The 24573-nt window shown below is 35.1% G+C and overlaps 1 protein-coding gene across 2 annotated transcripts in view; it reads right to left on the bottom strand.

Moving 5' to 3' along the window:
* Positions 1-24573, bottom strand: part of LOC138705064 (endoribonuclease CG2145-like) — a 517688-nt gene that overhangs the window by 18643 nt on the left and 474472 nt on the right. For both annotated transcript variants that reach the window (XM_069833657.1, XM_069833658.1), the window contains exons 3-4: positions 17417-17613; positions 520-752 (exon numbers count right to left, since the gene is read on the bottom strand). In XM_069833657.1, coding sequence (XP_069689758.1) covers positions 520-752; positions 17417-17613 — 430 coding nt within the window. The remainder of the gene's footprint in view (positions 1-519; positions 753-17416; positions 17614-24573) is intronic.

Genomic DNA, 24573 nt, shown 5'->3' with positions numbered 1-24573 from the left:
ATTAGGTCTCCAGTCAAAACTGGATGCTGTGACTGAATCGATATAACATCACGCAGTGAATCATGTGCTTGAAATATGTGACCCTAATAGACTTCAACAATCATTCCAACATAAGGAGGTTGCACAACAAGCCTAAGGCTGCGGTACTTGTCTGTGGGCACTCCTCCAAAAAAATAAAAAACAAACGACTCTACTGGAATCTTGAAGATTCAATGTTTGTAGAGGGTATACTTGGCATCTTGTGGAGATTTTGGACAGGAAACTCGATTAAGTATTTCTCATTTTTACTGTCATGCTGGGCCAGAATCAACAAACTGTAACATCAAAAATCTACACCACATATTAGCCTTTTCTATAGCTGTTATCTTTTATGATTCAACAGAGCTATTCAGGTAATCTCAATTCAAAACACTATTCACACCAATACAAGAATGTTCAGGTGGAAACTCAATACTGCGACAATGCCACATGTATATTTGACCAAGCTATTACATATTAAATAAAGAATTAACAACTTACCCCTCCTAAGTCAAGCTTCCTGATGTATCCAAGGTAGTCTGCCTGTCTTTGTGCCTCTTCGGTAGCAAAGAATACCCAATTATGCATTCCAGAAATTTCTCCTCGCTTGAGTTCGCCAAGGAATACATGTTCAAAAGCACTGGATCCAATTTTACCTCCTCCTCGGGAATACATGGTGAACCATATCTGCTTAAGTAGGTCCTTCTGAACTTTGGGGTCTCTGCTTACTAGTCCTAATAACATTGATCATACACATATGTAGGTTCGATCATGTACAAAAAGATAGTTAAATACTTTTGTAAGTAGTAAGGGAATAGAGTGAAAATTAATTTCGTAGATATCAATCATACATAAACCCTGTAGCACAAGAGAAAGCACACAGACCATTCAAAGAAAACAATTAGGGTCTCTTTAGAGAAACGTTTGCAGTTTGCACCATAATATTACACATACCGGTACTTAAAGGTTACACATACCAGTAATATTATAATATGTACATATAAAGGCGGAAACACACTAATTACATCACGTGAGCTCACATGTATGATTGAAAATACGTGCTGCGCTTTTTCCTCATTAAACATAAGGCACCAGTAGCACATTTACCTCATGTCATAGCTACTCACGTTTCCCTCACGTTACTGTGACATTCAATTATGTGACTGTATCCCTCATGCTGAGCATATCTTTCTGCAGTCGCACATTTTCGAGACGTGTGATGGACAGCTGCAGAGTGAGTTTTTTCTTGCAGCATGGAAGAAATGCTCATCAAATTGGTGTGGGTACATGAGAACTTTTATGATATAAGTTCAAATGATTATAGAAATAGCAAATGTGTCAGGAGGCTTGGGAAGAAATAGAAAAGCAGTTAAACTAGGATTAAATATTAACAAGTATTAAGTACGTAAGAATAGTCTCCTGATTTAATAATAATAATAATAATAATAATAATAATAATAATAATAATAATACTAATACTAACTTAAATATAGCAAATTATAAATATATAACATTAAATGATTACACATGAATAAATTTATACAAATTATCCTGTTGAATTACAGATTAGTGAATTTTTACAGTTAGGCTCCTTTCAATATACCTCTCACACATATACACATTTATTATTTTTTCAATTTGAATGAATGATACCTAATTGTCATGACACAGAGAATTCAGATTATCTCTTAACTGAAAAGCCTCTTGTGTAGAATTTCTCGGAATCAATTTAAATATTGTAGGGCGCACGTTTCTGTACACAGCTGCTCAGGTTTATGTGGCAAAGAATTTTTCAGGCACAACATGTTATGCTGACAACCTGAAGCAAGCACAGTTTTGTGTGCGTTTTGGTTGGATTTCTGAAGATTTTAGAAATAATATCCACGGAGAATTTGGAATTCCAAAATAATTTTCTATCACTCTTCAAGCTACTGACAGTCTATAATTAAACGTTTGTTTGGCTTCATCTCCTCTTAAATAGTACCGACTGTACGGACGAAGTACAGAGCGATCCAAAAGTCACGCACATTAAAATTATAGCGTTGATATTAATGCAGTTGGAAAGTGCTATCGGCTACAGCTAGATAGCATCACGGGTATTAACAGCAACAAACCTAGAAGTCATTGTGATGTGTATTTACACATGACGCTTGCAGTAGTCCTTTGTTTATTGCTCGGCAAACATATCGTTTTCCCAAGAGCAACGAGTTTTCATTGTTCAACATTATTTTTCCAGTCATTCTTATGCATATGTTGTAGACGAATTTCGTAGGAATTACCCGGATGTAGCAGTGCCTAACAACTCGACCATAACGAGATTAATCATCTGTTTTAGGGAATATGGATCAGTGCTGCTTGACAATGATGAACGTAATTGTTGGTTCCAGCAGGACAGTACCACATGTCACACATCTAATGAAACCATGCAGTTTTTGCGCGAGTTTTTTGGTGACCATATCATTTCTCAAGGATTATGGTTCCCATGTTCCTCCGATTTGACGTCCTCAGATTGCTTCTTAAAGGAAGGAAACAAAAAACAGGCTGCACATTCCGGAGGAATTAAAGAGAAACATAACAACGGAAATTAACAATATCAGTGTACACGTGCTCAAAAAAGTGGCCACAAACATGGTAAAAAGAATTCGTATATGCATTACTGAACGAGGCTGCCATTTTCATCATATGCTGTGAAAAATGATGTAACTCATATGAAAACTGATGTAACTAATGTGAAAACTGATGTAAGTAAACGTAATAAATTCATCTTTATAAATAAGTTATATGTGAACATATTATTAAGATGTAGATAGGATTTTAGAGGAAATGGTTCATCACCTGCTATTGCATGTGTTTGAGGTTCACCATTTTCACGTAATGAGGTGAAAGTCGGAATGTTTTCTGTGTTCGACACTAGTTTCTGTCTGATAATTGACTTAGAGAAAATGCTTCTGTCACTGTTTCAGCCATATGAACCAACAACATAGCAAGAAATTCATACTCAGCATCGGCAAGAGCTAGGAGAACAACACAGTGAGTGCCTTTATAGTTATAAATGCAAACACGTGGCACTGAAGATATGACTACTGGATTCGTGACTTCCGAAGATGCGACTGAATACAAAAATATTGAAGACGAGACTACATAAGAACAGAGTTGCCCGCCAGAAAATAGAAGCAATGATGTGGCTGGCAACTATAACTAACTTGCGGACTAATTCCAGAAAAAGACGCAATAGCTAGATATATGGTTAGGATAATCCAAAAAATTAAGCTACAAAGGCAGAAAAAAAAGAAAGAAGGAGAGGGATAGAGAGGAGGAGAGAGGGGGAGGGAGGGAGGGAGGGAGAGAGAGCTAGAGATAGAGAGAATAGTATGGACGACACTGACACTTTTTTTTTAATATGATCAGCATCACAAAAATCTTGCCACCAACTGAACAGCCGCAAATAAAACTAATTAACAGTGCAACATAACAAACACAAATTTTCAAGAACATTCCAGTGATGAACTGTGTACTAACACCACAGATGTTTATGATTTCAAAACTTTGAGTGTTTAACTAATTCTCCATAGTATAATTACAAAATGTGCTTTAAAATATAATATTATTGTTATAGGTATATGTATTTTTTTTCACACAGGAATGATTTTGTTTTTGCCACATCTGATAGATGTTATTGGATGTGAATGTAATTATTATAAGTGGAGAACACAATCACGATAATGCAAGAACCGTGCAGCAGCAGCAGCATAAATTAATAAGTGTTTCAATCTTTGCGTCTGTAGAAGTTCTACAGCATGATTATTTGTTTTCTTATATTTTCTGTGACGTTATCTCTTTAATAATATTGTTATTAATCTACTGCTATATTAATAATATTTTGTAAAACGTTTCTACATTGTCGCAGTATACAGGGTTAATTAAAAGTCACGCACCACCTAAATAACTTTTGAAGCATGCGGTTCAGTGACATGAAACTTGGTATGTGGGGATAACCATATACTAAGAACTCGTGTTTTTTATACTTCCGGTTTAACCGGAAATAACTTCAACTTTCTTATTTTAAATGGAACACCCAATATATATATTTTTTTATTTTTGAATAGTGCTCATTAAGAGTTTTCAAAAAGTACCCACACTTGATACTTCAGTACAAATTTAGTGTTGCTAAATAAAAAAACAGAAAAGTGTAGGTCTAACGAATAATACGAGTAAAACGCTTCTTTTGTTTACTGTGATTAGACTGTCCTTTGTTTATATTCATCGAATATGGGTAAAACGCTTCTTTTGTTTACTGTCATTTTATTGTCCATTGTTTATATCCATGGAAACAGGTTTATTGATACAGACATCTTATTTAAGGAATTGAATCTGACATTCTAGTTTGTTAAATAATTCTGTCTGATGTTGAGTGAAAGGGAATGAATTCAAATTTTAATAATATTTGGCTCATCAAGAGGCGGTGAATTTATTTAATGGTATGTATCCAGATCTCAATCCAATTCCACATACAACAGTGACAACAAACGTAAGGAAATTCACTGAAACTGGTAGTGTAAAGGACTTACCAAGATCAGGTTGCCCGAAAAGTGGGTAATTGTGAATTACAGGAACGCCGCTTCTTACCTTTTTCAAACTCGCTGAAATAAACTATAAAATGAAAGTATTCATTGTAATTGTAAATTAAAAACAAAAAAATCGTGTTAGAAGATTGAATTTGTGTATTTTTGGTCCAGGGAGCATCCATTTTTTGGTGCAAAGATAATTCGTTTGGCATGTTTCTTAATTGAAATTATGAAATGGCATTCCTGTGCTTCACATTTAATCAAATTTGGCGTTAGAATCTAATATAAGCCAAAGTTCCGACATTGAAATCCTTACAAGCGCCAAGCAACATCCTTATAAAATGCAACTTTTTCAGGAACTTTCAGAGGACGAGGACAGAAGAATGCAGTTTTATTAATTTTATTAACGATGGAGCGCATTAACCACAATTCGGCTTTTCTTAGACAAATTCTATTCTCAGATGAAGCCACATTCTGCCTGAATGAATTAGTCAACAGGCACAATTGCCGATACTGGTCAGATGTAAATCCACAGTGAATGGAGGAGAACCACATGCAGTAACTTAATGTTTGGAGTGGTACGATTGGTGGCCATATTATTGGTTCTTTCTTCTTTAGAGAAACGCTAAATTCTAATAGATACTTGGATTTGCTCCAAAATCAAGTAGTACCGGCCATCGAAAACTTATTTTCACATCCAGCCAACTATCGTCTACCCAGAGATGACATCTATTTCCAGTTCACTATGGATAGAATGTTCGTGAGCATTTAGACCAGGTTTTTCCACAATGATGGATTGGTAGAAGATGTCACATAAAGTGGCCAGCAAGATCCCTCGATTTGTCGCTCTTTGGATTTCTTTTTGTGGGGCCATTTGAAGTCAGTAGTATATCGAGAAAGACCCAACAACTTAGAAGATCTGGAGCATCGAATAATGGAAGTGGTGCAAGATATTCCTAAAGCCTTATTAAATCATTCCTTAAATGGTTTCTATGATCGACTGACACACTGTCAAGCAGCTGGGAGCTACCAGTTTGAACACAGAATTTAGAAGGTGAGCTAGCTTTGTTTTGTTTTTGTTAAGGAAGGAGTATTTTATTATTTTAATATTCTATACACTTATCTGCTTTTTTTTTTACTTAGCAACACTACATTTGCACAGAAGTATCAAGTGTGGGTACTTTTTGAAAAGCTCTTAATGAGCACTATTCAAAAGTAAAAAAATATATTGGGTGTTCCATTTAAAATAAGAGAGTTGGAGTTACTTCCGGTTAAACCGAAAGTAGAAAAAACTCGGTAATACCATTATTGAGTTCTTAGTATATGGTTATCCCAACATACAAAGTTTCAAGTCACTGAACCACATGCTTCAAAAGATATTTAGGTGGTCCGGGACTTTTAACTAACCCTGTATAGACGGAACGCTATGTATGGACCTACCATATTATATTTGTGTTAAATCAAATATTGAATAATTATTAATTATAATAATTGTATATCTCAGTTTATTCATAGGTACTATTTCATTTATAACTCCATGTTACTGTTGTTTTAGTACAATTGTAAAAGCTTCTGATCTGCCGTAGTTAATATGCAAGCACTAGGTCATAACATCATACACTACCACATTTTCTTAGTTCGTAATTCAATTTTTAGTGGTAGGATTGCAATATTCACTATTACTGTTATCATATAAATATTATTATTAATCTCTGTCATTATTGCATTACTATTAGTTTATATTAATTTAGTTTCTGTAAGTTGTCAGTATTGACTGCATCGAGGTGAATGACTCGCTGTCTGCAGCCCCTCACACAAATGACTTTCACTTTTCTGAATTCCCTTCCACAGCCTCACCCCCACCCACCCCAGCCACCCCTAACCCACTACCTGCTCCTTCGACCAGTGCCCTGTTAAAATCGTCTTTCAGCTCGCATCCTAACACTTTAAAAGTAGCCCACATAAATTCTCAAAGCCTTCTCTGTCATTTCAATGAAGTTCAGTCTATTTTCTCTCCTTTGTCTCTTCACGCTATTCTTATCTCTGAAACGTGGTTGAAGCCTTCCCTATCATCTTCTCTAGTAAGTTTAGATAATTACACCCTCTGTAGAAATGACCGAATTGGTAAACGCGAAGGTGGTGTTGCGATATATGTGCGATCGGACTTACCGTTTAAAATTGTCTACCAGTCTTCAAATGAAGTCTTAGAACATCCTGAATATCTATTCATCGAAGTCGGTGCAAGCAACAAAAAGTGCCTCCTTGGAGTTGTATACAAACCCCCTAAATCAGGATTCTTAAGTGATCTTGAAACACCTTTGCTTAATCTTGTGCCTCACTATGACCATACTGTTATTTTAGGCGATTTCAATACAAACTTATTAAATTCAAGTAATTACGCTACAGTTCAACTTAAGAACATGTTTGAGTCTTACAATATATCCATCCTTCCTTCCGCAGCTACCCACCACACCGAGGAATCGGAGACACTTCTTGACATTATTGCCACGACTAATCCTCAGCTAGCATTAACGAATGGACAACTACCAGCGCCTGGTATCTCAGCACACGACATAATCTTTCTAGAATATTCCTTGTATTGTCCAAAATATAAACCTCACATCACATCATACCGTGACTTGAAGCATATTGAGCATGATGAATTAATCAACGATGCACTTAGCCTGCCTTGGACTGAAGTGTGGAATTTACCAGACATTGACGACAAAATCGAAAAATTTAACGACCTAGTAATTCAGTTATACGATAAACACGCACCCTTGAAAACCAGACGAGTTGGTAGACGCCCTGCGCCTTGGATGTGCGATGCCATAAAATTACTCATGACAAACAGAGACACTGCTTATCGTAAATACAGACGGAGCAAGGACGAATTAGATTTTAATACTTACAAAGTTTTAAGAAATAAATGTAATCAAGCAGTAAGAAATGTTAAATTACGCCATGCACATTCCCTTATTTTACCTTCGGTCAGTGCGAGAGAATTGTGGCGTAACCTTAATAACCTGGGTCTAACAAAAGCAAAGCCTCCGGTAGATAATATCAACTTGTCACTCAATAGTCTAAATGAACATTTCGTCACTGCTCCACCTGAACCATTACATAAACAAGAGACTCTTGAATTTCTCAGATCTTACCCCCAACCTGTATGGGATAAATTCTTCTTTAAATACATTAACCCGACTGACGTAATAAAGACGCTGCGACGTATGAAATCTAAAACCCAAGGTGTAGACAATATAAATATCACTCTCCTGTATAAAATAATAGATGTGATCCTGCCGACCGTCACCCATATATTCAATGCATCTATTATGACTGGGTCCTACCCCTCACTCTGGAAAATGGCATTAGTGAAACCTTTACTAAATCTAACACACCTTCTACAGTAAACCAATACAGACCGATATCAATTCTTCCCACTCTTTCAAAAGCATTAGAACATATTGTACACGGACAACTTACGAACTATCTCGACGAACACAAACTCCTCGATGACTACCAATCGGGTTTTAGGCATGGACACAGCACTACTACAGCCCTACTTAAAGTGACTGAGGACATCCGTGAAGCTATGGATAGGGGTGAAGTAATGGCACTAACTCTTCTCGATTTCAGCAATGCCTTTGGTTCTGTTGATATCGACTTGCTTCTTGCAAAGATGAAGGCTTTGCACCTGTCAGACAATACCTTGAGCTGGATGGACTCCTACCTACGGGACCGCCAACAGTGTGTTTCACTTGATAATCAATTCTCCCAATGGCGATACACAAAGGCAGGAGTGCCGCAGGGCTCCGTATTAGGACCACTACTTTTCTCTATCTACATTAATGACGTATCAAAGAACTTACAGTATTGCCGATATCACCTCTATGCCGACGACCTACAACTTTACATACATTCCAGACCCAATACGATCAATGAATCGAGTGACAAGTTAAATTGTGACCTAGCCACTGTCTCCACTTGGGCGGCCAATTTCGGACTCGCACTTAATCCAAGTAAGACTCAAGCCATAATTATTGGACATAAGCGTTTAGTTAACTCCCTTAATAACAGTAATCTTTCAGTTGTTACCCTTAACAACACGCTAATCCCTTATTCATCTGTCGTAAAAAATCTTGGCTTCTTTTTTGATAATAATCTAAGTTGGAATTTTCAAGTTAAAGAAACGATAAAAAAAATCTGTTCCTCCTTTCACTCTTTGAGTCGCTTGAGAAACTTCTTGCCCCAGCAACTAAAACTTACCCTAGTACAAACCCTAGTAATGCCGCACTTCGATTATTGTGACGTTTTGTTAAGTGATCTAAGTTCTGAACTGTCAGTCAAGTTACAGCGAGCTCAGAATATGTGCGTCAGATACATGTGCAACATCCGACGATATGATCACATATCACCGTCCTTCGCAAGTCTCTCGTGGCTCCGACTTAAAGAATGCAGAACTTTACACTCTTTGTCTTTACTCTTTCGAATTCTGCACACCTCAACACCAAATTACCTTTCGTCTCGTTTCTCTTATCTATACTCTAACCACGACATAAATACCAGATCACTTATCTGTGGCACGCTAAATATACCTCTTCATAGAACATCTTGTTATTCCTCATCTTTTACAATATCCACCTCGCGTCATTGGAATTCCTTGTCACAAAGTATTAGGGGCTGCAAGACAACAAACACCTTTAAGAACAGCTTAAAAGATAACCTTATTAGCATTTCACTCCAATCATACTGATTTAAAATATTACTGACTACACTGTTGCTTTTTTCTTTAGACATCATCCTGATTGTGCTGCATTTTCAAAATTGTCTCATAATAATCTCTTTCTATTATCTAATATCATTTGAAATATATTAACATTCTATGTATTTTAGTTTAATTCTGCTACACAGTTTATTTCAGTGTTTAATTAATAGTTCATAGTATTTTGTTGTTTAATTCGTAAATAACTCTTGTATACATGTAACTCTCATCTAAATCAAATTGTTGAATTCTTTGTAAGTTCATGCATATGTACAGTATATACACTTTTTGCTGGTTGAGTGGAAGAGAAGGCCTTACGGCCTTAACTCTGCCAGCTAAAATAAATCATTATTATTATTATTATTATTATTATTATTATTATTATTATTATTATTATTATTATTACATTTCATTAGACATTTGTCATAAACGCAAGAAGTAAAGCTTTATTTTTTGTGTAAAACGTCTGTGTATATTTTACCTTCACTTCCATACAAGATAAGACATGTTGATGAGATGACCTTGTACTGTGCTTGTTTTTCATACAAGCATATTATGACAGACCTGATCTCATTCAAGGCAGTGATACCGGTACCGTAAAGAGGGGTGACTTTGAACGCCGAGGTGACTTTGAACAGTAATTTTGCGCCTTTCTAAATTAAATGCTGTACCCAATTGGGATAAAACTGTTTAAGTTGTCAATAAACTAATTCAGTTCTTTCGCAATTGGGTACAGCATTTAATTTAGAAAGGCGCAAAATTACTGTTGAAAGTCACCTCGGCGTTCAAAGTCACCCCACTTTACGGTACTCAACTAGTTTAACTCCAAAGCAGCACTTTGCCACTGATGACATGAATACTGTAATTGTGTTCTATAAAATATTAGTAACGGTACATAAATATTTTATTATAGTGCGATCACAATGTATAAAAATTCCACTTCATTTTAATTACAGTTACAAGTTGAAATATATATGCGCTTACATAATTATATTATTATATTAATATCGGATTTTAATGACAGAAAGTAATTAAATATATGAAATATGCATTGTATTTATTTTCTAAAGTATAAGAAAATAGCTGGAGAGAAAATATATTTTATAATTACCAAAGTCCTTGTAGAGCAGGGAGACCTAATTTGGTGTGTTACCGAACTTGTTAAAAGCTGGAAGTTGTTTTCTTAAAATTCATGAGAAAGATGATTTTCAGAGGGAAAGGAATAATGATAAAGGAAATTAATTTTTATATTAAAATGGATTCACACATTCCATGAGATAATGCAAATGTCACAAGACATGTCAAGACAATGTAGCCTATCAGAAAAAAATGGAATCGACAATGCTTTCCAAGAAATTCAAGGAAATAGTGGATTGAATAATGCTACACAACACTTCACATGGGTGTAAATAATTTAATTAGGCCTATCTATGAAGCTAGTATACCGCTGGATTTCTTCTTTATTCACTTTGATTATAGCATTAAATCTTTTTAAACTACATGATGCACCTTCGGTTTAATTGTTACTGATTAGCCAGTTCCGATCGACCTTACTGTTGAGATGTTCCTTCAGTGTAGCCAAGACAAGCGAAGCCTTCGGCATATAGAGCCAACATTCGTTTAAATGAGTGGACTGTCATTTAAACTAAATGAATGCCAGACATTTATGAAGAAAATGGAAGCAATTTTAAACTAAATACTAAAGTCGAACAGGTTTAAGTTAATTTGGGGAAAATGGCCCTAAATATAATTAATGCTAAGTGACACAAAAACTCTTTCTCTTAAGAAACCAGCAACTGACCACATGACAACTTTCAAATGAGCGCTCAGTAGGAGACAGAGTGGGTGTGGGACAGCTGACAGGCACCTGATTTCAAGAAAGGAAATGGGACTGAGTAACAGTGTGTTCGATTTTCATTTCCTTGCAGATCAGTCAGGTGCCTGAAATCAGACAAGGAAACAAAAACTGTGTGAACAGGGAATGAAGTCAGTATCTACCACTGGATAAAAAAATGGAGAAATAGCTACCCTTTCTCATCTGATGCTACGCCACTAACCATACAATATAAATAGTATTTAATGAACAACACTGAATTACAAAACTTCAGGAACCACATTCAATTAAGGAAACATAATTAGGTAACATATGAATAGAGGGTAAAGAAGAAACAATAACGTGTTAAATAAACGGTGTTCCAATGGAATAGTACAATGTGTCCCTTTCAAACCTCCCACATTTTAATTAATCATTGCTAACGAAGTATGCAGAATTATGAAACGAGACCAATATTAAAAGAAAGAGAAACTCAAAGAATTTTCATTGTCACACACTAATACACCTCTACATGTGCACTATTGGAAGCATGAATAATATCAAGTCTGTATTCGATTTCGTTCCACGTTCTATCCAACATGTCCATTGATGTTGTTGCAAATGTGTCACAGATGAGTCATTCCACGTCAAATCGCACAGCAATAAAACACGACCTTCTCGGAAATGGTCGAATTTTTTTTCATGAATTCCAGACATCAAATAAGGAGACTCGTATTTTTTTATTTTCACAATTATTAATTATTTGTGTAGTTATGAATATTTGAAGTTACGCAAATTATGCGCGCACTGTTACATAAACTCGCTTGGAACTTTGTGTCTACATATAATTGAGATTTGCGGTTTGGAGCATTTGAAAGACGAAATACAACACTTTATTACTTTAGGCCTATCACAAATAAATTAAAAATTTGGCCTATTTTTTTAATCATTTCTTTTTCAAAGCGAAATTACTATATTAAATAGCCAAGTTAAAAATCTGAAAATAATATAGACTTGTTAGCTGATGTATTATCTGTAAACTACTGCATTTATAAATATGGGATCGGCACCCATACATTTTTAACAATTTATTTTCCGGAGGCATGCACGTGCTCGCGATGCCCAGCTAAAGAACTGCTTGCAGCCATAGGCTACCATAGGCTAGAAGGCTGCCCGTGGAAATTTCCCGTTGCATCTGATGTCACCATATTAATCATCAAATGATTAATACCTTAAGGAACAGTAAATATCTTATCTAAAATTATTTTATTATTGTCAGCTCAGGGGGAAGCCCTTCACAGTTTATACTTTAATATAGCCAAGTGTTTGATGATAGCAAGACTGGGTAAGGCAGTAAACTTTATGGCAGTAAACAGATGGTATGAGAGAAAAATAATCAGTTTGGGTTTGAAGTTCGCGCAGTGATGTGACTTCTATACAACATGAGTGATAGTAAAGATCGCGTAATATATAACAAGTATTTAAATCCATTTACCTTCCTAATCACACTTTTAAAAAGAAAAGTACACTAAGACGCGTAAGTCGCGACTTATTGATAAAGCTCAATTTAAAGGAGTCTTTGAGTGTGCAAATATGTGATTTGTTCCATAAAAATCAATCAATTTCCGCATAGGTCAGGTGAAATTATATGTGAAGCCGGTAGTTCTTGTGATATTAATAAACATGAATCAAATGAAAGTGCGGACAGAGAACGTGATTATCCCAGTACTTCTTCTAGCAGTTCTATGGATACAGTGCTAGAAATCAGTAATATTGAGGAATTAAACAAGAGTTTGATGTCAATAGAAACCCCTATCAAGAAAAGAAAGATACAACAAAACGATAACCCCGTGAAAAGTTTCAAAAGTAAAAGGCTTCCTAGCATGTTAAGTTTTTCATGTAGAAGATGCATCATCATCCATTCAAAAGTCAGCCATATTTTATTTTTGATGGAATGCAAAGAAAGTACAACCTGAAAATTACATAGTTATTGCAGGCTTTTCTGAAAATTATTCATTTGTAATACAAAATTCAATACAAGGTGTGCATTGGAACATATGCCAAGCCACAATACAGTACAATTTTAATTTTACTTCCTACTTTATTTTATTTTATATTCTCTTATAGGCCTATTAATATTATATCTGAACTGTGACCGAACACGAGCGCTGCTCATTCGGTCTCAAATTTTGTTAATACTACTGCAGCTCCTTTTTTTATATTGATTGTATTATTTTATTTCTATTTCTCTTATTTGTAATTATATTCTTTATTCTGTATAAATAAGTAAGTAAGTAAGTAAGTAAGTAAGTAAGTAAGTAAGTAAGTAAGTAAGTAAGTAAGTAAGTAAGTAAGTAAGTAAGTAAGTAAGTAAGTAAGTAAGTAAGTAAGTAAGTAAGTAAGTAAGTAAATAAATAAATAAATAAATAAATAAATAAATCCTTTTGTAGTATATTTCAAAGGAGATACAGAAATTCGTTACAAAAGTAATGTCATCTCAGAAACCATGAAACATGACACCGATCCCTTTCACTTTTTTCAAACCGAAGCAATCAATTTCTTAAAGCAAGAATTCAACGATATGAAAAAAATCATCTACTTTTCCAATGGATCAAGTTCACAATACAAAAAAAAAAAAAAAAGACTTTAATAATAATTGCTTACATGAAGACGATTATGGAATTAGTGCTGAATGACACTTCTTTGCAATGTCGCATGGTAAAGGTCCATGTGTTGGCATTGGAGATACTGATATAAGACTTGCCACGAGAGTTAGCCTATACAAGATCCTATAACAACACAAAAAAAAACTGTTTGATTAGTCACAAAAAACATTTCTAATGTGTCATTTATATTTTGTCCATTCAATAAGCACAAAAACCACACTGAAAATTTGCAGGCCAGATACCATAATCTAAAACCAATAACTGGTACATTAAAATTATATTCTTTCATTCCGTTGTCAAAAACTGAAGATTTAGTAAAACAATTTTCTTTCAAGAAAGAAGGTAGGCGAATGAAAATTTAAAATGCGAATGAAAAGAAACATTTCAAAATCATAATGTACAATTATTTGAAGATATCATAATAAGTAAATTAGCAGTGTTTGCTCGAGTAACTTGATCCGTACTGGGTGTAATGTTGCAACGTTCAGTCAATTATCCAGCGCCGATAACCTCTTAGTGCGCTTTAAAGCTTCCCGTCCACTGCTGCTGCGCCGACCGCTACACATTCTGTCATAAGTAATTAAATTTCCATTAAACTATTGGAGATCCCATTCTGATTTTTTCTGGAATTATTAAGAATATTTCAATGCACCTAGTAGGCATTTTTTTAGATTTTTAATAGGGCTATTTCACATTGATGTATATGTTTTAAAAATTGAATTATAAAAAAATATTTGAAATAATAATATTAAAATTAGTTAGTAAATATTTAATAAAAGACAGTACTTTAAGCTTTTAAATGCATTTTTCAAAAAAATTTTAACATCAATATCGTCAGAAATATAACGCTTTAAATGTTGCATTGTGCGACATTTTTAACGAATTTTAACATGTAATATTTTAAAAACATGTGGACTTAGGAGGAAATAAAAATACACTTGTTGGATTATGAGATCCATAGAGTTGGTAAAAAAAATATAAACGCAATCAGAAATATGAAGGTCAAAATTTGTATAATTTTGTGCGATTTGACGTGGAATGACTCAGATACAGGTTCGTAAATCTTGAAGATCTTGTACTGGAGTCACCAACACACGGGATTTTACACAGCTCTAGAGGAAAAAGTCCAGTGATGTCTGGCGAACGTGGTGGCCACCAAATTGGTCTACCATGTCCAATCCAGCGATCTGGAAAGGTTTTTTGTGAGTGAATTCCGAACATCCTGGCTCCAATGTGAGGGGGCTTCGACTTGTTGAAAGATTACTTGAGGTTACAGATCAGCTACCTGGTGGTACAAGAACTATTTCAACATGTCTTGGTATACCAGGCCAGTTATTGACTCTTCATGAAAGAAAAAAGGATCGATAATCCTGTTCATTAGGCCGCAACAAACGTTTACTTTTGGGCTATCTCAAGCATGTTCACAGTAGATGTGTGGATTTTGTGTACCCCAGATCCTTATACATGAAACGTTGCTTCATCTGAAAACAAGACGTTTCCAAAAAATTGAGAGTCCCTGTCAATATGATCCAGCATTTCAATAGCGAATGTCTGTCATCTGGTTTTAATTGCTGAATAACTTGCACCTTATAGGGATACAAACGAAGTTGCTTATGAAGCACTCAATGCACAGTTGATCTCGGCACACTGAACTGCCGAGATGCATGGCGAATTGATTTTTGAGGACTTCTCTGAAATCCTGCTCTAATTTCTTCAATCTTCTCTTCTGAGACATGTAAATGAGAACCTCCGGATTATTTGTTCACACTTCCAGTCGCCAAAAACTTCTCACACCATGTCTTAATGGTTTTCCCATCAGGTACATTTCTTGCATATTCTCTCTGGTAATTTCTTTGCACTGTAATTATTGATTCCGTCTCTGCATACCAGAAAACAGTTTGTACACGTTGCTGGAGAGTCGCCATTTTGTTTTATGCCATTGTTAGCCAACATGTGACAGATGAATTACTTCAAACAAATGAAATAACTCTTTGAGTTTCTGCGGAGTCGCCATTTTGTTTTATGTCATTGCTGGCCAACATGTGACAGATGAAATAACTCCAAACAAAAGAATTAACAATTCTTTGAGTTTCTCTTTCTTTTAATACCAGTCTCATTTCATAATTCCGCATACTTTGTCAGCAATGATTAATTAAAATGTGAGAGTTTTGAAAGGGACATGGTATACAAGAATGTTTATTGCTTCAGTTTTTATCCCAAATATTAAAAGTAATTTAGGCCTTGCCAAAATGACAGGGGCGGCTTTTGGGGTAGTGTCAGTGTGCCATGGCACCGCCAATGAAAGAAACAAAAAATAATATCCTAAAAAGCAGTTGTAATAGTTCATTTCTACACATTTTATTCGTATTTCATCTGAACGAGAGCGCTCACAGAACAGGATGCACTCTTGCAGCATTTCTCCGAACATTGGAGCCACTTCAGTGTGGACTGCCTACGTCCATATAACACTGTACAAAAGGCTACTGATTCTAGTTTATATACGTTTCTTATGGCAGATACTGAGCCGAATTCGATTTGACTCAGTAGTTAATATTCCACCCGCTAGAGCACAGTAATGCAGAAATTTCGCTAGATGGCAGGGTTGTTGGAGACGTTAGGCAGGAACCATCAACCGCAGACTTGCACGAAAACACAAGGTAAAGTTCCGCGCCAAATGTTAATGTAATGTTGCCATTTCAAAACTAAAGCACATAACTTGGATTTGAATGTGTAAAGTATTATCCATTTAACTATATTAAATGCAGAGATAGTCATAATTCTTTTTAGAAAGATAAATATTTTTTCATATTATGTAAAACTGTTTGTTAATGTTGTGTAATATTTTGTTTTATTTGGCGACAACTAAATATCGCTACACTGTTGCTATAGTATTGATGCTTCTGTTAACGTACATGAGATCTGTGCAAGACATGAACATGTGTTATTCAGGCCGCTGTCTTGGATTCATCGGCCTGTTAAATAAAGTGCAAACGTGTTCGTTTATTATCTATATCACTGTTTCTCTCATGTGTTTTGCCAGTAATTTTACTAGTTATAAAAGTTATTTGTATTTGACTAACAATACTGTGAAAGTTTTGCATTATCTGTATCTGTAAATTTCGTTATTAGTTTCGGAAATGTTATTGTAACTGTTACTAGATGCATTATTAACTGTACACCTGGTAAAATAGCTGGTTTAATTAATGTTTTATTTAACATAATGTAAATGTGAGCTGCGATTATCAATTTCACTAGGGTAATTTGCATAGGGTACAATCTTTTTTCATTTTTGGCACCACCACCAGAATGCCTCACCGGCCGCCACTGCAAAATGATAAAAAAAAATACGTTGTGTACATCTATGTACAAGCACTAATGCATAACTATAAAAGTTATGTGTATAATTTGGTCCTAGCAGTCCAACAGCCACTAAGAGATCGCACTTGTACATTTAAATTCTATAACATGAAACAGTTTTATTGATTTTCTCAAAAACCCAATTTTGGCATTTAACTCCTTTGGCTTTGCAAGGCCTCAATGAGGTAAAATAATGTAATATTAAATGAGGTAAGTTATTTATGTTCTGTACCTTTGTTTGACAAGAAGTTCATGGTGTGTTTCATCACAGGTGTAGCCATGAAAGCTTCCAGTAAGCTGTTTTCCTCAGCTCGTTCTGCAGGAGTTACATATTCATTGATGCCAGCATCACGAATATAGTTATCGTACAATAGGCGCAGCTTTGATATGGTTGGGATCTGAAGGGCTTGACTTCTGATCACAATCAGTCTGTAATTTAAAAAAAGTATAACAATACGTATACTGGTATTATTACAACTAAGAAATCGACACATCTACATATTTTTGAACACTGCTGTTTAGTGCAGAATTAGATCTTTATCTAAGTCTACAGGTATGTGGCTTCTCAATACGGCTGATCCCTGGAAGAACTTGAGAGATTTGTGATTCCTATTGTTTTTACAACAACGACAGACTACTAGTATTTCATAGCCCACTATGTTTATCATAAGGTTTGTTCCAGCACGGTTTGGAATCGATTCTGAACTGCCTAGTAGCCCAATGTGTTCCAACAAGACTAGAACTGATTCCGAACCGATAATGAACTCCCAGTTCCCTGTTTCAATGTGCTTCAGAACTCGTTCAGAATGAGTGAAATTGGTTCTTGATTAAGAGCGGGACTGGGAATTCTGAACTGTTGACCATGTGCAGATGGTTTAATCTGAGGTTATGGTTAAAATGCTTCGACATTAGGCATGTTAAAATAAAAAAATAGTCGATCATGAGTGATTTGGACGGTGATAGTGACATATTTTATGACTCATTAAATTCAGAAGATGAATATAATTTTAATATGACAAGAAACTCCTAAGGCTTTGAAAGAACAGTTCAAGAAACGTTCCAACAATGTAAAATTCCGAACTAGTTCTCACACCGTACACAACTGGCACATGCATCGAGAGAAGTTCGGTATTAGTTCGGAACGTGTTCTGAATTGCTTGCTGAAACAAATCTATATTATCCTCTCATCTCCAGAGTGTTCTCTGTGTCACGAAAGTGGCTCAGTCATGAACAAAGAACATTTAACCAAATGTGCAAAATTAAGTGATTGTGGTCATAACTTAACGACATTGTATTGGGAAGCAAGATGGCGAATGACAATATGTCAAGTGCTTGAATATTAAAATAATAATAATAATGTTTATCACATTATGATGTACAATCACAAATATTATTTCCAACAAACTTAATATATCAGGAGCTTCATCAACTATTACAGATACAAAGTGAATTTCATTTATCCCTCATTGATTTTGTTTATTACCACTGGTAAAATTGCATCAACCAATATTCATTCCGATTATCATGTGATATTCCAACAAACATTGGGGTAGTTTCCAAATGACTGTATAACTCTCGTCATATTTAGCTCTATGATGAAGAAGTTCTGTATAATTTACTTTTGTTGTCAGACTCTGCTTTCATCATGACTGCAAAACGAAAGTTCTTGTTCGGCCAACAAACAAACAAACAGTATCAACCAAACAGCTCATAATATACCGGTATATATTTTCTTTTACCTTTTCATCCTTTACTTTAAAAGCCAAACTCAAACATTCTTTGATTCTGGCACTATTGCCAATTCTCTTAAATACAACTTTAGAGCTGATATCTGATGCGCTTAGTTCATATCGCTTTTTCAAAACATGTTAACTACTTATATCACTCACTGTTTGTGTGCCCATATATATATATATATATATATATATATATATATATATTACATTCATTTGAAAACAGAAGACATACAGCCAGTAGAAAAGAGCACTCAGTCTCTTACAACAATAAAGCAAAGGATCTCTTGAATACATTCCACACTGAAATGTAGCTCAGTATTTTTTCTTTAATTAAATTGTTTAGAGGTGGAGTCAGTCTCCTTGTTTCAATTAGGCAGGCCTATGTATTTTTTCAATTTTTGTAATTTCTACTGCCAAATCATTGTTTCAATAACTGTTCTACGATACAATCACACTAACTCATTTTGATTTATTTCACTATACTAATAATGACACTTTATTTTTATGTATGCATTCCCGGATTACTAACACACTTGCTTCTCGCTCACTCTTTTCACTTAGGGTCAAGGGAAGGGTAGAGTAGGAACAGGTCTCACCAAGTGCATGCGCTTAACATTGGTTGTTGTTGCCAGCATTAGTGAAAGAGAGATTGCTAACAAGGTCAAAGGAATAATATTCATATGTAGTAAAAACTGTTGCAGTGTATATTTTGCAATCCAACCAAAAATGATATTTACATTTTGACATGTACAAAAAAAAAAAGCTGAAATAAGTTTTATATATATATATATATTTCTGCAGTCATAACAGAATGTTGAGCTGTGAAATTCAGGACAGAAAGAGCTCTCTGAGGTTTTGATAGCGCCATTTTCTAACAGTGACATTTTCAAACATTAGCCAGCACATGCACATATGGTAGCCATATGCTTAATGAACTAGGAGATATTAGCTGTCTATTGAGACTAACTTCCTACAGCTCACATACTTTACGAAATAAACCATACTAAAATAGGAGCAATAATTCTGGGACACAATGTATTACTACATTACATCTGTTGGAGATGAGTCATGCGTATCTCGTAGCTTTAGAGCATATTACAGCATATGAACTAAAAGAAAGTCTGAAACCTCTTGTCAGTAGCCCTCTACTTAAACCAGAACAAGAAATTACAGTCATTAATCAGGTCATTACGCCATCTGTGGTCTATCAGTTTCAAAATTCGAACAAACTGAAAATACTAAAAAAGTTCCTTATTATTCTCGACAAGATGATAAAGAGTTCTATAAAAGAAATTTTGCACTTCCCAATGGGTACACCAGATGCCATGCTTTATTCTTAAAAAAAAAATCAAGGGCCTTGGAGTTTACAGAACTCAATGGGCAGCTGTAATTCAACAGTATAATTCTTGGTGTGTACTTGAAAAATCGTACAATGATTATATAAGTACCTGAATGATGATAAATTAAAATATTTTACCTTTCTGGGGAAATTGATGAAAAAGAAAATTTTATTTCTAAAAGCTCTCAAGTTATAAGAAAACATTTATGGCAAAAAGAATTTAATAAATAGTGTTGTTTACGAACTCATGGCATGGCATAGCATGGTATTTGTTTTTCATTACTTAAACCTAGATGATTTGGAGTAGTGACTTTTGACAACTGGTATCTTTCTTTTATTTAAATTGAAATTGTGATCCAGCACTGCAATTATGGATCTAAGTTGCAGACCATTATATGAAAAATGTATTCCTTTTGAAGCATATCTGAGACGAAGGCTATAGTAACTTTCTAAACTTCTAGTATGTATATAATGTCGAATATGAGTCAAATCTTTCAAGAAGGTACTATCTAAAATAATTTTTTTCGGACCATTATAGGCATTTGGATGTCCTTTAATCTACAATATTTATTTATACTCATCTTCTAATAATGCACTATATTCACAGGATTTCCATTCACCATTTTCCAGCCATTTATGCTCTTTTTTATATGATGAAGAATCCATGTGAATTTATCGATTAAAATTGTGCTATTTTCATTACAATTTTGTGCGGCCTGCCATAAATAATTATTTATGCTAACTTCCAAGCCATCATCTCTCGATACTTTTTTCTAGGGCTTTAATTTTTTTCATTAAACTTTTAGACAAATGCTATACATCGAATTCATGTTCTATTTCTGGAACTGAGTTTTTAACGGATACCTTACACCTTTACAGTATGTCTATCAGAAAGGAAGACTTTTATTCTACAGTTTCCTGTTTTGTTAGCCTGTTCATCATGTTCTTACAAGCAACCTTCTCCAAATCTCCTTTCACCTGGCCCCTTTGAACAAGTTCAAAATCAATTATTGTGTGAGAATTTAAATCAATGGCAGAGTAAACTAAATATTTCGATGAAAATCCTGAGGAGTCATACTGACCATCTCCTGCCAACCATATTTTTTCTTTTACAAAATTCTACTCATTGTCTATACCTTTGGGGGATTTATCTCTATTGTATGGAAACAATTTCCCCTGTGAGTTTGATTTCTAACATTACAGCCATATTCACTACACAGAGACACTTTTTCAAAATTAATATTTCTAAAATAGGCTACTAAACTCTCACCACCACGAGTTAAAAAATAACTACAAAAATACTACTGTAAAGTGAATCTCAAACTGTTTAATTCGGAATAATTATATATATATATATATATAATTATTCCGAATATATATATATACTGTATATAACGACGAATTCTATGCCACTATTGCGCGTGCATGCACTGACTGTAACTTAAATCCCACTACTGCATATTGTCGTCAGCCATGTGGCTGGATCGTGTGACATCACAGGCAGATTTGTTATCCTTTTTCCTGGCGCAACAGGGCAGAGGTCAAGAAATATAAGCATACCACTGCAATAAACAAAGCATCCCTTCATTTAGGAAGAAACATGATTTTTGTGTTTCATTCTTCTTTAAGGTGCTCACGGTCCCCCCCCCTCCCCACACTTCTTCGTGGTGAGAAGAAATCATCTCTGCTACATTTTCTTTAGACTTTAAACCTTCTTGTCAGCATTACAGAGTGCTTAGATGAGAAAAAGTATGTTCATATTCTTGAAAATGTTGACTTTTCTTTTTCTAGTTCTTAACCATTTGGCATCTGAATTTAAATATATCTGTGATCTCTGGCTGGGATTTAAATGCCGTAATATCCCACTTTAATTTTTTTTTTTTATTTTAGTAGGTTATTTCACGACGCTTTATCAACAGCTTAGGTTATTTAGCGTCTGAATGAGATGAAGGTGATAATGCCGGTGAAATGAGTCCGGTGTTCAACACCGAAAGTTATCCAGCATTTGCTCATATTGGGTTGAGGGAAAACCGCGGAAAAAATCTCAACCAGGTAACTTGTCCCGACCGGGAATCGAACCTGGGCCACCTAGTTTTGCGGCTAGACGCGCTAACTGTTACTCCACAGGTGTGGACTCCCACTTTAATGTATGCGTGAGACTACTAAAGTCGACTTTTGGTTTTCTTAATGATACAGTGACTGTTCACATTAGGAGTCAAAACCCATCACTTTAAGCCTGTAGAGTTCAAGAAAATCTGGATGATTCAGAGTCTATCACCATGAAAATTGGACTGCAGAGTCACGAAGTTTCTCCACAGAATATGTGGCCGAATATGTGTTCATGCCTAGCGAGGATGAAGACCTTCATTCACTTAAAGAATATTATGAACGTGTTCCAATTGCTCGTCTTATGAAGACAGAGTTGGAGTGCCGATTTACAGACAATGTCCCTATTGTATATACAGTACTGTAGGCTCACTAGATACAAAATCAACTATCTTTCTTGACATCAATACTCTAAGACTCTTTGCCAAACACTACATATGTCATATCGAAAGTGTGCAGGCTGAAGCATCCCTTCTGAAGAAAACCATTTCGGGGTAGGAAGAGAAGAAAAAATGTAAAATTGACAGTGTTCTCAAATTGCCATCGATGTAAGATGACTACACGATCGTATTCAAGGAACTACACAAGCTTGTTATCATCATTTTCATGATTGTTGTGCTGAGTTCTGGATGCTCCTAATAAATCTTTCATCAGGTTCACCTTTAGAGCCTATTTGATCATATACTTAGAGATGCTAACACAGAGTTCCGAGTCATAGCAGTGCATGGAAGTACCACCACCACCACCACCACCACCACCACCACCACCACCACCACCACCACCACCACTGCCACATCCTCCTCCTCTTCATCATATCATCGCATCCTTTAGAAAGGTGAATAAGAAAAATTTGTTTCCATGTAATTCTGTTTCTCCAAACTTTTTCCAAACCTGTATACCGGTATGTATAGTACTGTATATAATTTTATGATGAGGCACAAAAATCTGATTGAACTCTTCCCCCCCCCCCCCTCCCAGAAATAAATTCTATGCACGCGATTACAGAGGAATACCAGAGTTAGTAACTTCAGCATGCTGACAGGACAAACAATGATTAGCTACCCAAAATTGCCAACGTTATTTATTCTTTCATTCATTTATATGGATGACGAGAGTGTGGGAGATCTAAAAGGTATGGAGGAAGCGGGAATAATTGGGTTGTAGAGGGACAGTCCTAAAACCTCTTCCATTGCTGTGCCACTGCCACCACAACTATCACTGTTACTACCACTACTGCTACCATTACAAAACTACTTCTACTGCTAATATCACTTACTGCTACTACCATGACTACCACTACTACTACTACCACCACCACTACTACTGCTACTGCCATTGCTGCCACTACCATAATAATAATAATAATAATAATAATAATAATAATAATAATAATAATAATAATATCATTTCAATAATTTTATTGACATTTTTATATATATCTCAGTATTTATTTTGCATACACATATTCGGCGTTTTGAAATCTGAGTAGTGTAATATGTTACTAGTCAGCTATGTATACAATGGAGGAAGAAAGGAACTGGTCACCTAAGGTTGCCAGCCCTCCCATATTTCTCTGGATGATGATGATGATGATGATGATGATGACGGTGATTTGTGTGTTAATTTTGTTGTTCAAGAGATGCGTTAAAATGTGCAGTCTTTGTAAAAGGTAATGCTTGCCAGAAATGGGTTTTAGTGCTCACCTGTCTAAAATCAAACCATCCTAATGTTATAAATTTGAAAAAAAACTGGCGAGTTTTGTTCTAAGCATACCAAGTAGTAATGCTCATACAAAGAGGATGTTTTATCTCATGAACGATAATTGGACAGATGTTCGAAACATGAGCATGGCACATCTAATCAAATCAGAACTGAAAACTGCAGTCGACTTCAACTAATACGCAAGACAAAATCTATCTCAAAATACTCTTATAGAATAAAGTTGTTTTTTAGTAATTGAACAGAATAACTTGTCTATTTTCTTCGTGAAATTTTGTCGATTCTTTAGTCTCCTGTATTTTCATCAAAAGAAATTGGCAACCCTATGGCCACCCTACTCCATTATCTCCTGGCTTAGTTGTCTCATGAGTTATACTTATTGGTGTCACTTACGAGGTTTACTGTCTTTGAACAGTTGACTAAACTAACATATTCGACGTCTAGCCATAATTCAAAACCTCAGGAGTAAATAGTGATAAGTCTCAAAAT

The sequence above is a fragment of the Periplaneta americana genome, chromosome 8 (assembly GCF_040183065.1).
Source record: "Periplaneta americana isolate PAMFEO1 chromosome 8, P.americana_PAMFEO1_priV1, whole genome shotgun sequence".
Classification (NCBI taxonomy): Eukaryota; Metazoa; Arthropoda; class Insecta; order Blattodea; family Blattidae; genus Periplaneta; species Periplaneta americana.
The sequence above is the reverse complement of the archived record's forward strand: the minus strand, read 5'-3'. Positions and strand labels throughout refer to the sequence as shown.